The 17,438-nt window shown below is 36.7% G+C and overlaps 2 protein-coding genes across 11 annotated transcripts in view; both read left to right on the top strand.

Annotated features, from left to right (window-relative positions):
• The window catches only part of PLEKHG1 (pleckstrin homology and RhoGEF domain containing G1), a 261,599-nt gene extending 256,364 nt beyond the window's left edge, over positions 1-5,235 (top strand). For all 6 annotated transcript variants that reach the window (XM_074309560.1, XM_074309558.1, XM_074309559.1 and 3 more), the window contains one exon: positions 459-5,235. In XM_074309560.1, the coding sequence (XP_074165661.1) occupies positions 459-1,552 (1,094 nt within the window). In that variant the 3' untranslated portion in view covers positions 1,553-5,235. The remainder of the gene's footprint in view (positions 1-458) is intronic.
• A 1,226-nt stretch (positions 5,236-6,461) lies between these two features.
• The window catches only part of MTHFD1L (methylenetetrahydrofolate dehydrogenase (NADP+ dependent) 1 like), a 192,487-nt gene continuing 181,510 nt past the window's right edge, over positions 6,462-17,438 (top strand). For 4 of the 5 annotated variants that reach the window (XM_074309565.1, XM_074309563.1, XM_074309564.1 and 1 more), the window contains exons 1-2: positions 6,462-6,926; positions 16,315-16,399. In XM_074309565.1, coding sequence (XP_074165666.1) covers positions 6,673-6,926; positions 16,315-16,399 — 339 coding nt within the window. In that variant the 5' untranslated portion in view covers positions 6,462-6,672. The remainder of the gene's footprint in view (positions 6,927-16,314; positions 16,400-17,438) is intronic. The other variant, XM_074309567.1, reaches the window with a different exon arrangement.

Below are 17,438 nucleotides of genomic sequence, written 5' to 3'. Positions count from 1 at the left end.
TAAACTTGTGAGAATAATTAGGAATTTGTATTGACTATGATAGATGCCTGACTATGATGTGCCCTTAGTATTAGACACCCAAGAATTATAAAATATAGGGTCAGCTAGATGGAGTAGTGCATAGAGGACCAGCCCTGAAGTCAGGAGGACCTGAGTTCAAATCTGAACTCAGATACTTAACACTTCCTCACTGTGTGACCCTGGGCAAGTCACTTAACTCCAATTGCCTCAGGAAAAAAAAATTATAAAATTTAAAGTGATCTTTAGTTAGAATGACTTCCTAGATCTGGAAGAAGAAATAGTTTATTTTTATATTGATATTTGCTTAATGTTTCATCATCTTCAGCCTTAACCTGAATATTATATTTAGTATTCATATGAAATATTGATTTTTATCTTAGGTGGATATGGAAATTTTCGTATGGATATTTCATTGTTTAAATACTTATGTCTTCTAGGTGCCAGGATTGCTGAATATTCCCAACTCTATGATCAAATTGTATTCAGAGGCACACCCCTTAAAACAAAGAAGGAAGGCTGGGCTAGTCCTGGAGAATCACCAATTCTCAGGTCTTCATCACCACCACCAACATCTCTTTCCCATTCTCAATTTGATGGTGAATGCTCTCAAGCAGAAGATTGGCTTTTTCATTCTACATACAGTAATGGAGAATTAGCAGATTTTCGTTCCTGGTCTCATGAAGATAACAAGTCAAGATACTCTTCTTCAGAAATGAATGCAAAAAGTACTCCAAGGCAGTTGCCAACAGCTTGTTCTGTGCCTTCACTTCAAACATCTACCCCTCTGCAAGACCCTCTCCAAAGACGTAGTGTTGTGATAAACCAGCCTAATAAAGAAAATCTGCGTCACATCCATATTTATAATTCTTTGGGCAGGAAAGGAATGAGTAATAAATCCCAGTCATATAGCTGGTCCCAGTCCACTTCTTCAATTGTGCTAAATAAATTGGTGGACTCTATCAACTATCCAAATGAAATGGGGAAAAAGCAGCAGCTTTCTTCACACAGAAGCACAAGGTGTGATAGTCAACAGGATTTGTTAGTAGGTACCACTATCTCAGGTCAACAAAATACTGAAAAATGCTCTGATATGACTCTTCAAGATTCGCAAAAGGTTCTGGTGGTGAACAAAAATTTGCCATTAAATGCCCAGATAGCCACACAGAACTATTTTTCTAATTTCAAAGAGGTAGAAGGAGATGAAGATGACTACGTAGAGATAAAATCAGAAGAAGATGAATCAGACCTAGAGGTAATTCAGAATCACACCCGGAAATCTGATCTAAAGATTAGAGATGAGGAGTTATCTGATGATCATGATAGCAATATCACTTCTTATTCTTTAAGCAGCCCTAGTACTTCTTCCACAAAACCGGTCAACAGCAAACTTAACCTTTCACCTTATCTAACATATGGTGACTCTGACAAACTGAATGACTATCTATGGAGTAATTCCTCACCCAATCAGCAGAATATTGTTCAGGCCCTAAGAGAAAAATTTCAGTGTCTCAGCTCAAGCAGCTTTGCCTAAAGTACTTCAGAGCTTCTGACTGTATTGTCTTTTTACAATACATATGTACTACAAATACTAATGACATATTTCAATGTAGTGTTCACACAGCAATATGAAACTGTAGATGTATAAGATATGGCACATTATGTTGAAAAGGTTGAAACAGACAGGACTGTACTAGTAACGAATATTAATTAACATCTAGTGGTATATTTTATGAGGATGATTGATTTATCCTAAGTCAATTTTACTTGAACATCCTTAGCTTATTCTTCTTATCCTCCACTTTCACCTCAAAGTTTCATTTTTTTTATGGTCAGGCCACTTTCTTCCATATTTTGACGATATTGTCCAGATTCTAAGAAATTTAGCACTTCTGTGCAAGAATATGTATAATTGGGTGGCAGTTATTATTACAGATAACAGAACAAGCATCATTTTAAAATTTTAAAGCATTTTAGGTTAAAAGTCAAGACCAAGGATATTATGATCTAAAGGATGTCTGGGTCAATTTGATATCTGCTATAAGTTTTCATCACTACTGCATTTTTCAATTCTTGACAAAATCTTCTGTTGGAAACAGCCTTTTCTAGGGGATAGTATAATGTGTGGTACACTTTTTGAACCATTTTTTGGTTTCTGCTGGGAGCTCAGATAAGTTGCTAATTTTTGTAGGCAAAAATTATAGGACCACAAGGAATTAAATTGTCAAAAGTCAGATTGTGTTAGGTATTAAAGATGACATGGTATTAAAATAATTTGTTTCCCATTAGTATCAGGCAAATTTTTTAAAAATCTTTTTTAAACATGTTAAAGTACATTTCACACAAAGAAAATAATTATTCTTACCTAAAGCCAAGTCATTTTTAACTGCTCCTCTCCCCCCAAAATTTATATTTTCAAAGGGCATTCTCTATATGCACCCTCATGAGTCTGAGACGTGACTGAAAACATTTATTAAGAGTTAGAGATATGGGAATGCCATTTAATATTGTTTTATTTGCATGTAGTATGTGATTGTGTCTATACACATACAGCTCTATATTAAAGATATTTACAAAGAGAGATTTGTTACAAAATTCTCTTTGCCATTTTTTCCAATTGGCATCTTAACCTTGCATTGCCATTACTGTATCTAAAAAGCAGTGTGCCATAATACTTACTATACAGACACCAAATACACAGGACCTCATAAGGTCTCTTTTCACAGTTTTTTATTTAGGAAATTTTTTAAATTGGGGGATGTAGTAGGAAATTTATTTAATTTTTATTTGAACAGATCGTACTTAATCACAAGTCCCATGAATAAAAAATGAAATTCTAAGATCTTATGCACAAGATAAACTTTCAAAATGTGGACTACAAAGGCTTTTCTAAAGCAATTATAGATATTCACTTCCTTTATTTACTTCCTTCTCCCGTCACCACCACATGTTTTTCCACTTAGATAGGCAAATATAATTATGTATGATATTTAGGGACATCTATGTTATTTTCATTAAAATGAGTGAAACTGAAACAAAATACAAAAGGTGACATCTTACTTGTAATTCATTTTCTATATTAAATTGAATGCCTCATTTCCTTAAATGCAAAGCATAAATTATTAGTGATGGATGGTTAGGACACTTTAACTATATATTTCATTCTTCAAATCACTCTTTCCTTAATATCTATTCTTTTTCTTCACCCAAAGTGTTAATGTTGGGAGGATATTAATATGACACTGAACCCATTTGATAATATTTAAAAATGTAATATCCTAAAGTTTCAAAATCAAGCTGTTTCTGAAAAAAAAAGAGAGAGAACTATAAAGATCTGATGCTTCTGGACTTCATAAAGTCTTTAAAAAAAATAGCAAGATCATTCAGTGTCCTTGGGAAACAAACAGATACTTGAATATTAATATACCTGACATGAAGTTGACTCCATTTTTTTATGATTGGCATGAATTGAATTCTTGAGAAGAATGAGCTGATCATTTTTCATTTTATAAAAATGATTCTTCAAATTGATGCTGCTTTGCTAATTGCATGGTTTTGATGTCTACTATTGAAAATATAAGACACCTCGCATACACCCTGCAAATGAGAGCTTTAAAAATAGCTCCCTTTATTGTATAAAGTGCATTTGTATATATCATTGTAATTACACATTTAGGCAAAGCTGTATTTTATGTCTTCAAATGAATTCTTTTTATTAGGGTGCAGATTTTGAGGACTGTGTATATATACCCCTTTTTGTGAACTCGATGCTGCAAATCATCAGTTCTATGCTTTAACTTAGTTTTTAAATGGCCAGGGACATGTTGTATTATTGTATAAGGTCCCAGGAAACCAAAAGTTTTGTGCATTTTTGAAATGTGTCTTCTGTCTTATTAAATCCATGTACTGGATACTCAATTTAAAAAAAATCAATTTTCACTTAATAGAATACTACCTGTGGAAATTGCCTCTAGTAAAACAATTTAAAATAGTGTATATAAGATAACGAACCTTAGCAATGCCCATTATTTAATAAAGTTTGTAAAGTATAAATTATAGTGTGAATCAATATGTATTAACCAAAAAATTCAGATTTCCCTTTTTTAACTGCCCTTAGTTACAGAAGTCAATAACCTCATATCTTATGAATATGACTGATACAAAATTTGATGAGAGTCGGAACAGTGTGCAAATTTTCCAGTGGGCTAGTCCATGTAATTTTCTATGTAATTGCAGTACATAAATATATTAGAGTTGATTTTGGAGTGGGGTCTAGTAGGTAGCCAAATTGGCCTAAAGCCAACACTAGATACTCATTCCTCCTCCCTATCCCCCATGACAATTAACTTTGAAATATTTGCTTATTGGTTTTTTTTTTCTTAAATGTGCAAAAAAAAATGTCCAGAGCCAATTGCTTGCAATCTTCATTTTATCTGATGTTCATTGAAAAGAGAAACCGGATTGTTAAAATATCATATTAGGATTGGTGGAATATGTCACCTAAATTCAATTACATTCTTGATTATAAACTCATCCAGACTGTACTTGTAAAGGGGGAGTTAGAGTGGAAGGAAAAACTTTTCTGAAGACTTTTTAAAGGTGGATTTCAAACTTGACTGTAGGTCCACCAGAGAGATATTCCCTTGTGCTATTTGACCCTAAAGCAAAAACTGATTTGGATTGGCTCTAGTAATGTTTAATTTAAAGAAATTGGTGACGAGGAGATTGATGTCCCTCATGAAGAATGTGAATTAACTAAAGCCTCACAGAGGAAAGAAAATGTGAATAACTTTTTAAAAGTTAATTTGTAATGAGCCATGAATACAGGTGATATAACCAGACATTAAAGTAACATGTTTATTTGTAGTATAATAAAGGCTAGAAAAATTATTTGACACAAAGAATCTGGTCCAGAGAGATTCTTACATTACAAAAAGCAAAAGTTAATGAGACTTTGATGAGAGAGCTCTCCAATTCACTTGCATTGTGTTAATGGTCCTATATCTGAGTTAAGAGCAGCTACACTCATCTCCACCAACCAGAAAGGTTCATGACAGAAGTCACTTCCTCAACATTTCTCTCTTTGTGTATTTTGTGTGTGTGTACATTTTACATTTTAGCCTTGTCATATCTTGTCCTATGGATGAGACTTAGAGCTTCTTGTTGCACTTTTTTTCATGACTTATTTTGTTTAAAAATAAAGTATGTACTCTTAAACCTATCTCTTCATATTTTTGCTTTTCTTCCAAGCTGAATTTAAATAAATGTCAAACCCCAAGGGAAATCCAAAGTTTACAAACCATGTTTATGGCAAATATTCAAAAACTTGCAATGCAATAAAGAAATGAGATAGCTTTTATGAGTTTGTAATGTGAAAATCAGGAGATAAAACAGACTGGACCTGTGACTTCATTTGCAAAGGGAAATTTCAGAAATGCAAATAAGCATTTCTCTTCTCAAACTTAGAAGTTGCCTTGTACAAGAGCCATAAGCCATTATTTGTCAGAGGCAGCCCTGGGGCCCAGGTCTGTGAGAGTGATCCTCTATGCACCTAGGTAAGAATACCAGCAAATGACGTTGTAAGAATCATTGCAAGGAACAGCCAAAAATGTCAGCATCACCTATTACACTCTTTACTGTCAGAAACATTCTCATGTCAATCAACAAATTATTTTGGAGCTTTAAAACACTGAGGAAAAGCTGAATTTATCCATTGGAATAAAAGGAAAATGCAATGTTTTAGAATTTCAATATCCAAAAATTTAACACTTTCCATGATATTTTTTAGATAAAAATTAAATTTTCACAAGCAGAACTAGCCAATTAAAAGTTAATTGTTAAATATTGATAGAACTATTGCCTACTGGTGCCTTTAATAACCTGTCTCCATTTATGCTAATTTAGAAGATTAACTTTTAAAAATAATTTTATTATTCCATATTAAAATCAGAAAATCTAGTTTATGGTCGTTCTGCACTAATTACTGCCTATTAACCCTGAATCACTTTCAAAAGTTGTGAGAATAACAGAAGGAAATTGTTTTTAATTTGTTCCCCCTCCCCCAGTGTGTTGGAGGATCCCTCGAAAGCCTTGGTCAAGGAGTCCCGGGTTATTTCCATTAAAAGCCCAGCGCTAATTTGACGCTCGTTACTTTGTACACTTTTGTTTGTATTTTTAGCCATCCGCTCCCAGAAGAAGGGAGTGTGCACTGACAGGGAGTGTGCATCAGCATCAGCTTTTCCTTTGCTTCACGTTTTTAAAAGTCTGAGGTGACGCCCGCCCTCGGGACGGCGTCGGGGCAGCTTGGACTGGCAGGTGCTCGCTGCAAGCTCCCGGGGCGGCACTGGGCCGGGACTGGCTAGCTTGCCCGATCTTCTGGGCGGAGTGCCCTCTAGGGGTTGGCTTCTGGCCCTCTAAGAAGGAAGCGCCCGCTCGCTTCCTGCGGCTTCTCTCGCTGCCGAGTTCCCAAGAGTTCCGCCCTGCCCAGCTCCGCGGCGCAGAGCCCCAGCACTGAGTAACTTGGCGCAGCTGCAGCGTCTCTTCCTCTGGCAGCGGGCGCGGCAGCATCGCGGAGGATTCTAGCAGCCCGGCCGGCATCCTTGGCTTCGGGGCCATTAGGGGCGGCGGCTGCAGCAGCAGCATCTCCAGCCCACCATGAGCACGAGGTTACCAGGGGTCCTCAGACAACTCCGCTGGGTGCAGCAGCCCCCGGCCCCCCGCGCTCCCCGAGCCTGCCCACAGGGCATTGCCTCCCGGCGGCTGTTCCCTCCGTGGGAGAGCTTCCAGGTGCTCTGCCGGGCTGGCAGCGGCGGCGGCGGCAGTGCAGGCGAGGGCCTGCGGGCGCCGCAGAGCGGGAGCCGCGGCCGCGCGGGCGGGAAAGCGCCGCTGAAGCCGGACGCCGTGGTCAGGTGAGCGCCTTAAACCCGCTAACTTTTCCCGACGCCGATAGGGTGGGCGGAGAGGCCTGGCTGCTGCTTCCCCTTCCATCCCCTTAGGCGGCGGGAGAGCCCCGGGTAGCTAGCGGATGATGGGGGAGGGGAGGACATTGTGCTTGGTGACTACTTGTTGGAGCCCTCGATGTGTCAGCCGGCCGCCGCTGGGACGTCTCAGGGGCCCGTGCGCATTCTGCTGCCGGCCAGGTACAGCCGGAGAGGCCCTACGTGCGGTCTCGCACCCGGCGCTGCGCACCCGCGCGGAGTCTAGCGGCGCGCGTGCTAGGCTCACACAGCTCCCCACGTGCGCCTGGGCGCGCCGAGCCGGGCCGGGGCACGGGTCGGGGCTGCTGCGTCTCACCGCGGAGGCTGATGCAACCACGTAACGCTGTGCGAGAGACGGAAAGAGCAGGCCCCATCAGACTTCCCGCCTTCCCCCGCCCGAGTACTGGGCAGCTGTCTGCCCCGGAGAAAGGCCGGGAGTTTGGCGTGGAGGGGATCGCCTCCCACCTTGCAGCGGCAGGCGCCTACGCCTCCTTCCTTGCCAGCCTGGAAAAAGCCCGTCCCGCCGGGGCGGCGCTGCCCAGCTAGAAAGTTCTGTTTGTTCTTCCATCCTGGGGCACCCATTAGTGATGGTCAGCCTGCCCTGGCAGCCCCCGACTTGAATCATGTCTCAAAACATTCGAAAAAATTAATCTGGAAGAGATGTTCTAATAGGGTAATTTCATAATTAGATGCATCTATGGCTTTTGAAAGAAATTAACTCTAGCCGTCAAATAAGTTACATACCAGGTATTTTTATGGAATGTTTAAGTGTTAGAGGCAACAAAGTGTCTTCCTGAGGGATGACCAGGATAAAGCTAATGAAGTGGGGGAGGGGAGGATGGTTGGAGAATCTTAAAGCACGGGATATAGCAAATGGGTAAAAGTGGCTCATTTGTTTTAAAAAAAAAATCTCATTTTTTCATCCCCTAAAATGTCTGAACTTGCTAGTATTTGGGGGACTTCTCCCCCAAGCCACCCCAGGTGTGGAGTCATCCATCTGTTCCCCACCTACCTAGAAACGGTACAGAGCTTTTTATTTATTTTATTTTTTTTTAATTAAGATTCATCATCTCATGCTTTAGTCAGAAATAGAACAGATATAGTAACTCAAAGGCTAAGATCTTTTGGTTGTCATAGTATATATGTATATATGTATATGTCATAGTATATATATTATAGTGATAGTGCCTGTCATAGTAGCCATTTATGAGATTGATTGGGAAGTAGTATAATGATGGCTTAGTTACTACAAATACTTCAAATCAGTGACTTTTTTGGTTAGTGTGTACCCACCTTGTTTGTTCTCCCTGCAAAAGTTGCTGCCCCTTAGTAAATGGTTTCAATGAATTTGTCCTAGCCCCCCCCCAAAAAAAAAAAAACAACAACAACAACAACAACCAGAAAGCCTGATTGGTTCTGATCTCCTAAATGTAATCAGGTAATGAACATGATCGATAAAGTTATAGACTTGAAGCTGAAAGATTTTATTTGGAAGTATTTGTTCACATAATTGTTTCATTAATGTTCCTCTAAGGAAGATTGCAGAACCTGCTAGGGCCAGTTCTATACACTTGAGACCAAGAATTTGGGTGTATGAGGTGATTAGGATGCTTTGAGACCCACCCTCTAGGCCCGGAGGGCCTCAAACTGCAGCTCGATGAGGACATTTATACCGCAAGGCCCACCGAGTTATGGCAAATGGGCTGAGGGGCGGAGACAGAGTGTGAGTTTTTGTTTTTACTATGGTCTGGCCCTCCAACTGTGAGGGACAGTGAACTGGCCCCCTATTTAAAAGTTTGAGGACCATTGCTGTAGAGAAACCACTGCCATTGCTTGAAGAGACAGGTAAAATGTGAGGAAAATATGGAACCACATGTTAGTCAAAAGAGAATTATGGCTTCAGAATTTAAGGCCTGCACAGCTTGGCAGGGTAGAAAATTTAGTATGACAAGACTCACTCAAAGAAACATAAGAGTACATTCCTAATGTAGAAAAAGAAAAGCCAAAAAAAAAAAAAAAAAAAAAAAAAAGAAAATAAATAAAGAAAAAGAAACAAAATATGCTCCCTTATGCAATCAACATTTCAATCTCAAGGACAAGATGCCTAGAGATAACTTAAAGATCATAAGCCTCCCAGAAGAACACCCTAAACAAAAAACCTTAACACAATAATGCAGAAAATGATAGAGAAGAATTACCCAGAACTTAATGTAAAAAATGAAATTCCAGTTGAAAGAACTTAAGTTTTCCTCCAAGAAAATACCCAAGGCTATAAATTTCAACACTTGTAGTGTATATAATTCATTTCAGAAACAAATTATGCAACTGATTAGGAAAAAGACCTTTAATTGCAAAGGAAACTAAACTTGAATGATGTAAGATTATTCTGCACCCACCTGAAAATGTTGGAGGGAACAGAATAGTGCCTTTTGAAGAAAAATTCAGGATTACTTTGCCTGCACATTTGAATTTAACAGTACATTAAAAAACATAGATATTCAAAAAATAAAGAAGTACTTGAAATTTTTTGAACAACGACAAAAAACCCTCCACAAAAAACCAGAACAGCTCTGACAGGATTTTTTGCTTCACAAACACCATAAGCAACAGAAATTTAGAAATGAATAAATGCACAGTTAAGGGTAGCCACAGTAACAAAATGACAGCAGAGAGACCAATAAGAAACTTTTTTTCTAACTGTACATAAGGTGAACTTTGGAGCTAACAGTGAAGAGGCAGGCATGGACCTTTATGGACTGAATTGGGTGACATTTTGCCCATAAGTGAATTAGTAGGATTGCATTGCAACTGAGAAGATGCATGAAAGCTGCATTGGGAAGCACAGAGATAAAGAAGAACATGGTAGGTGCCCACATCAAATTGAGGACTAATAATGAGGGGAAGATAATCTTTGTGTCAGAAGGCTTACAGGGGAGTGAGTAAAGTTAAGAGGGGAAGAATTAAGTAAATTCTAGTGGATTTTTATAGGGGTCTTTTCCTGGTCAGTTTAGGGAAATTGGGAACTTGAACTTGGAATGTAGGGAAAGATTTATGCTGGTGCAGGGAGAAGAAAATTTATTTGTTTAGATGATCTGTTTTTAAAGTCTACTGTCTTCCTTACACTCCTTTCTCCCCCTCATTTTACATATAAGAATACAGAAACCCTGAAAAGTTCTTTGGTTGGCCTGGGGATACTGTGAGAGTAATTATTGAGTCCATTAGCTTCTGTAGGAAGTTAAGATCAGAGTAACTAGTTTCCATTAGAAAAAGATAGTGGCAAAATAGAGGTCAAAGCTTTTGTCTTTGTTTAAACCTACTTTTACTTTGTTTCCATTTAACAAACATTTATTTAATGAAGGTCAGCATTGTCTAGTGGATACTTTGCTGGGTTTGCAGTCAGGAAAAAACAAATTCACATTGTTCCTATTTTGTGGGACCTGGATCAAGCTACTTAACCTCTTTCATTCATCATTCAGTGCTTACCTGTTTCCTCATTGTACTTTCCTACTTAGGTTGATGGGTACAGCCTCAATTGAAACAATCTCCCCAAAATGACTGAAAAAAAAACCATAGGGTTGGAAGTAAAGCTTAGCCTTTGGAGAATTCTTTGAAATCTATTAGCTGACTCTACTTGTGAAAAAAGAGAAAAAATCACGTAACTCTGAGAAATCTTGTATGTAAAAGCACTTTGTTAGGCCTTTATCTACCTCTAGTTGTTTTTAGGTATGATATCATTTACCAGTTTGGCATAAATTTTTTAAAAATCTTGTATCTACATTTCCTGTCTCTTCCTCCTCTCCCTTTCCCCTGCATGTAGTTTGTATGGGTAGCTGGAGAAAACTTGTTATAGTTGTTTGTAAAAGTAATAATATATGCCAGCTAGATGTTCAAGCGGAGAGCACTAGGTCTGGAGTCCGAAAGACTTTGTGAAAAAGACCTAATCACCAGCCCTTAATGCAGTCCAGTGAGTGGGTCAACTGATGGGCTACCTAGCTACCTCATATACATTATTTTCAGAAGAGTAAGGGGAAAGGAATAAGTATTTATATAATGCCTTCTATGGGTCAAGAACTGTGTAAAATGCTTTACAAATATTATTCCCATTTTAAAAGTTGAGGAAGCTGAGGCAAAGAGGGATTAAGTGATCTGCACATAGCAAATCCACATTTGATCTTTGATCTTCCTAACTTTAGGCACACCATTGCACTACCTTGCTACTTATTCATTTTTAGAAATTAAAGTAAGGTTTGGGGGAAAAATGTATTTTTTAATTGAAAAAGTTGAAGATTCAGTGATTCTTTTTACCCAAGCTATTTGGGGCAAGTCCTAGAGAAAGGACTTTGCAAACAAATTAGTTGCACATATTTTCTGATATTGTTAAAAATTGTCCCATTTAAATTGTCCTATTTATGAGAAGTTTACATATTAGTACTGTGGATGTTTTTCTTCAAGCTCACACATACACATTTTAACAAAGTGAAATCAAGCTTTTGTTATTCTAGTCTATACATTGCTATTAATAAGCATCTTCTAGTCTTGGTTACCTTCTAGCCCAGATAAGCTCTGATTCCATTGTGTCAGACTGTTCTTTTAAAATTTTGTAAACTTAGAAGCAAATAGAAAGTTATTTGTTATCTATCTATCTCCTCTAGTTTTGTTGAAATTTTTCAAAAGTGAAACTCAGGGAGCTTTTTGTTTACCTCCAGGATTAAATATAGCCTCACCATTTCTCACCTTTCCAGCTTTTTAGCTTTATTCCTCTCCTGGCACTCTAACCTCCAGAAACGTTGACCTATTTGCAGATTAAATGAATAATTATGAACCTTATACTTTTTTAAAGGATCTTTGGTTTAAAAGCTAATTGATATGAAATTGAGTATAAGCTATTACATATGTGCTTTTGGAGTCCTTTACCTTATCCACCATGTTTTATCTCCCCCTTACTCACCCCCATTTACTAAGTAGAATGATTATTATAAAATCTAAGTAGGTGTGTATAAACTTGTTATAATGGCAAAGACTTTGAGTTGAAAGAGATTTTAAAGACCACCTAGTCTGAACTCTTCCCCACATCTACCCTCATCTCCCCAAAATTGAGTTCCAGAAAGTAAATGTGATCTGCTTATTGAGTATCTGTGTATAAAATCTCAGATTTGTGATATAAAAGGAGGATTCTTTTATCATCCATCGATATATGACATTACTGCTAATCAAATAATTATCACTAAACTTTAAGGCTCCAGTCAGAAGGCTCTTTAATAATTTTGTTTCTGATCGAAAGGCATTCATTGTACCTTATAGTAGTAGCTGAAGTCCAAAATAAACTCTAGCTCTTCTTTTGGCTTTTGCCTTTAACCTACTTGCCCAGACAAGCTTAGGCTGGAATGTTTAACCAAGAGAAATGTTTGATTTCATATAAAACTTCATTTTATTTCCTGTCAGCTCTCTTCTGGAGGCTAGTTACAAGTAAAATGTCCAGCAATCTGGAGTTAGAGGGAAGAAAATGAATACGGGGATGCCTAATCCACAGTCTAGAAAACAAGTTGTAGAATAATCCAGAGTACATCATTTGTGACTTTTATTGTTGTTCAGTCATATCTAACTCTTCATGACCTCATTTGGGATTTTCTTGGCAAAGAAATGCCATAGTCTGCCATTTCCTTCTCCAGCTCATTTTACAGATGAGGAAACTGAGGCAAACAGGGTTAAGTGACAATCTTTAAAAATAGAAATTAGAGAAACCAAATTCCCTACTGAGTAGAATGTTTAAACACTGGCAGAAAAGCTCTAATAGTGCCTTGCTAAATGTTATAATGAGGAACATTAATATTTCAGTTAACAAATTTCTTTAATTAAATCCATTGGGAATGCTGCTATTATGTACTGTTAAAAACAAATATTCAGAAATTGCTTCAAATAGAGCTGCTCTCCTTAGGTCTTTAAAATAACTCAGTGCAAAGCTTGTCTCTCCCTCAGATTACTTGAAGTTAAGGCAGATCTCTAGGGAAAGTTGTGGAATCAATATTTAATTTTTCTTTTTTTTTCTTTTTTTGAGGCTGGGATTAAGTGACTTGCCCAAGGTCACACAACTAGGAAGTGTTAAGTGTCTGAGATCAGATTTGAACTCTGGTCCTCCTGAATTCAAGGCTGGTGCTCTATCCACTGCGCCACCTAGCTGCCCCTAATATTTAATTTTTCTATATGTTCTCTCCCCTCTCACTCCATTTCAAGTATACAATTCCCTTCTTACCTTTGCCTCTTTGAACTTCTAGTCCTTCTGCAACCAATGAAGCTCCCTCTTCTTGATTTGAGTTTCTAAGGAAGAGGTAACTCTAACCAAAGTCAACGCTTCTATTTGTGTAACAGATCTGAGGCTCGTTGCCTCTTTGGTCATTTCCTCTCATATCAAAATAATTTTAGGTAACAACTTCTTTCTTGATCCCACAGTTTTACTTAGTTCTTCCCATCTTATACAATATTTTCATTGATTCTACTACAACTTTCAAGTATTTTTTCCAAATTCCTGGAAAAAGTCACCTCAAATCAATCTCCATATTTTCACTTCTTCCTAAATTCTTAAGCTTTTATTTTTTTTTTTATCTTTTAAAATCAACCTTAGGTTAAAACGGATCTCTCCCAAGTATCTATCAGATGACTTGTATTTTCTTGACTCCTGAATCTGAAAACTTTTTCTCATTGTTCATGCTGTAATTGTTTCAACCACTCTTCTTTCAGAAATAGAAAGGAAGAGAGCATTTATATAGCACCTATTATGTGCCAGCTACTGTGCTAAATGCTTTTATTTAGAAAAAAAAATTAACAAATATCTCATTTGATTCTCAAAACAGTCCTGAGAGTTTGGAGCCATTGTTATAACCTAATTTTTACAGTTGAGGAAATAAGAGGCAAATAGGTATTTAATGATTTGCTATGGTCTTACAACTAGTATGTGGCAGAGATCAAATTTGAACACAGGTCATTCAGATTCTGTCACTTAGCAGACTTAAATTCTTTAACAAAAAGTTAAACTTTTATCTTGGCACATGGAGCTCTCCTTGACTTGAGCAAAATTGGTCCTTTGTGGTTCTTTTCTTACTTATCATATGACTTCTTCTCTGAGGGTCTTCTTTGTGAGATCATGATGTCTTTCTTGCTCACTTACTGGTTGATTTTCATGTAATATTTTTCCTGTGTATAAAACCTTTCACTTTTGGTCATCTTATCAACTCCTATTATTTCAACTTAATCAACATTTGTCAATTTATCCTGTTCTAACCTTCTAAACTCTAGTCCCAAGTTTCCTCTTGGAAATCTATACCTATCTCAAACATTGTTTCCAAAGCAGAATTAATCTTCTTACACTAAACTTATACTACCCTTCCTCTAAATCTTTGTTTCTATTAAGAATCACCCAAATTTATAATTTCACATTTGTGCTTAATTTTTATCTTGTCAGTTTCTATATCTTGTTAATTCCTTTTCCTTATTATTTCTCATGTCTATTCCCTTCCATATTTCCACTACTCCAGGGTTCAGGGCCTTATTGTTTCTTCCCTAGATCTCCCTACTTCTAGTCTCTCTTTTCTCTAATTCATTCTTCACATAGTTACCAATTTAATATTCTTTAAGATGTAAATATTACCTTTTCACTTTCCTGCTCAAAAAATTTTAGTTAAGTTCCATTGCCTCTAGAGAAATTCCCCAGCTAAATGTCTAAGGTCCTTCACAATCTAATTGCAAACCAAATTTGCAAGTTTATTTCATGGCACCATCTATCATAGTTAGATTAAGACACATTCTTCATTTACTTGGTTTTTCCTTCATGATTTGAGCCAAACTCTTAAGTGTAGCTGTGGTTCACATTTAAAAAGATCTGGCCCATTCTGCTGCACTTGATGCAAAGTCAGCAAAACATAAGCCACAAACCTTGATGTCTGGAATACCTTATCTTTAAAGAAAACTCTTACATTTGGACTACGCACTGAACATCATCTATAACAGTGAAAAACATCTTTCAGGATACATCTTACTGCTTATGTCTAACTTGTTAATAATCAGAGCCTCAGTGAACAAAATAATCTCTTGTTACATCTTTATAGGAATTATGTATGATTTTGATATTTGCATGGAAGATGTCTTACATAGGAAAAAAAATATTTTACTCTAATGAATCAAATGCTTTTTATAATCAACCACTATACTGCAATCTTGTATTCACTATACTTTCCAGTTACTATGTTACTGGTAAATATAGGCTTCTATAAAATATTATCCTCAATAAACATTTATTAAGAACCTACTGTGTGCTTCCTAGGCACTTTGCTATGCTGTGCAAAAAACCACATGTCCCTTTTCTTATACCTTCATGAGGGAAGCCTTTAATACGTGATTGTTCTTTTTAAAATTTTTGTTGAGATGAAAAAAATATGTATCTGGGTCAGAAGATAATAAAATTCTCAGTCTTGATAATGATCTTCCCTCTCAGACTTTGTTTTGTTTCTCTGCAGTGCATTTATAGAATAAATCATATCAAGAATTCTTCATTGTTGAGCAGGACCAAGAGGTCATTATATACTTCAACAACAATATATGATGATCAATTCTGATGGACATGGCCCTCTTCAACAATGAGACGAACCAAATCAATTCCAATAGAGCAGTAATGAACTGAATCAGCTATACCCAGCGAAAGAACTCTGGGAGATGACTATGAACCACTGCATAGAATTCCCAATCCCTCTAATTTTGTCCGCCTGCATTTTTGATTTCCTTCACAGGCTAATTGTACACTATTTCAAAGTCCGATTCTTTTTGTACAGCAAAACAACTGTTTAGACATGTATACATACATTGTATTTAATTTATACTTTAACATATTGAACATGTATTGGTCAACCTGCCATCTGGGGCGGAGAGGAAGGAGAGGAAAAATTGGAACAAAAGGTTTGACAATTGTCAATGCTGTAAAATTACCCATGCATATATCTGGTAAATAAAAACTATTTAAAAAAATAATAATTTTAAAAGCAAAAAAAAAAAAAAAAGAAGAAGAAGAATTCTTCATTGTTGAATTATCCACCTATTAGACTATAAGCTTAATCACCATTTTTTTTTGTCTTTTTAGCTATCTAGTATTGTGATCTAGACATAATTGTCACTTAATGTTTTTTGCTACTACTAATTGTAATTTTTCTTTTCATCCTAAAATTCATTCTTCCCACCTCATGTTATTTCACCTTCTTTTTACATTTTTTGACAAATTAATACATTGTTGCAATATATCTTTTGTTTAGTTAAATTGTATTTCTTCTCATTGCAGAGAAATAATTCAGAATTCAAAAGAAGTTCTAAGTTTACTGCAAAAAGGAAATCCTACGTTTAAGCCAGTACTTGCAATTGTCCAGGTAAAGTTAAGAATATCATTTAGAATTGTTGTTTCATAATATATTTCCACTTTAAAATTTCCTACAAAAACTTAGTTTTGAAATCAGAGACTAAGAAGGAGCAAATAGATTTTGTGTTTCTTATTTTTAAAGTAGTCTAAAAAGATCTGATCACTAATGAAATCTCTGTAGCATTTCAGCACAAACTGGATATTCTTTGAATGACTTTTCTGGAGGAATGTTCTAGAACATAGTGAAAGAAATTCACCTAATTTTGATATGGAAAAAAATAGGTTTCAATAGATATTTAAGTGCCTACTGTGACAAAAATTGAGGACACTGATGGTGCAAAGATACAATACTAACTCATTTATTATGATCAGAACATAGACTAATTGTACATATCAGTCAACCCTGAGCTGCACTTTCAACAACATTATATGTGTTCTTTTATATATAATAACATTATTATAAACATTAAAAGGATGAGTTAGAATTTCAAAAAGAGTAAATAAGGGAAGGTGATGGTTTATAGACCAAAGAACAGTTGGCTGAAAGGGAAAATTGGTATCAAGTAAAACAGGAAACTAGTAGGGAGCTATGATAGCTAAAGTTATAAATTTGTAGAGTGACAAAATAGCAGCTAACCAGTTAATATCCTGATATCTTGGGTTAATTTTCCAGACCTTAGCTAGTTCCCTACGATGCTCATCTTGAGTAAATGGGAAAAAATAAAATTGAACCATAAATACTCTTATTATAATATTAAATATGCTAAAATTTTATACATTTCCGTGTTTTAGAGGAAATTATTAGCCATTGAAATTTTCTCATGGAATCCTTCACTCTTCCCACCACGTTGAACCACCTGGTCTACAAAGTGGTAGTTGAGCTGGTTCGTTCATTTCAGTAATGTCTGACTCTTTATCTGGGGTTTTCTTGGCAGAGATGCTAGAGCGGTTTGATGTTTCCTTCTCCAGTTCATTTTACAGATGAAGAAACTGAGACAAATAGGGTTAACTTTAGCAGGATCTTGCAGCTAGTAAGTCTCTGAGTCTAG

The sequence above is a fragment of the Sminthopsis crassicaudata genome, chromosome 4, assembly GCF_048593235.1.
Source record: "Sminthopsis crassicaudata isolate SCR6 chromosome 4, ASM4859323v1, whole genome shotgun sequence".
Taxonomy (NCBI): Eukaryota; Metazoa; Chordata; class Mammalia; order Dasyuromorphia; family Dasyuridae; genus Sminthopsis; species Sminthopsis crassicaudata.
Note: the sequence above shows the minus strand (reverse complement) of the source record. Positions and strands in the feature narration are given on the sequence as shown.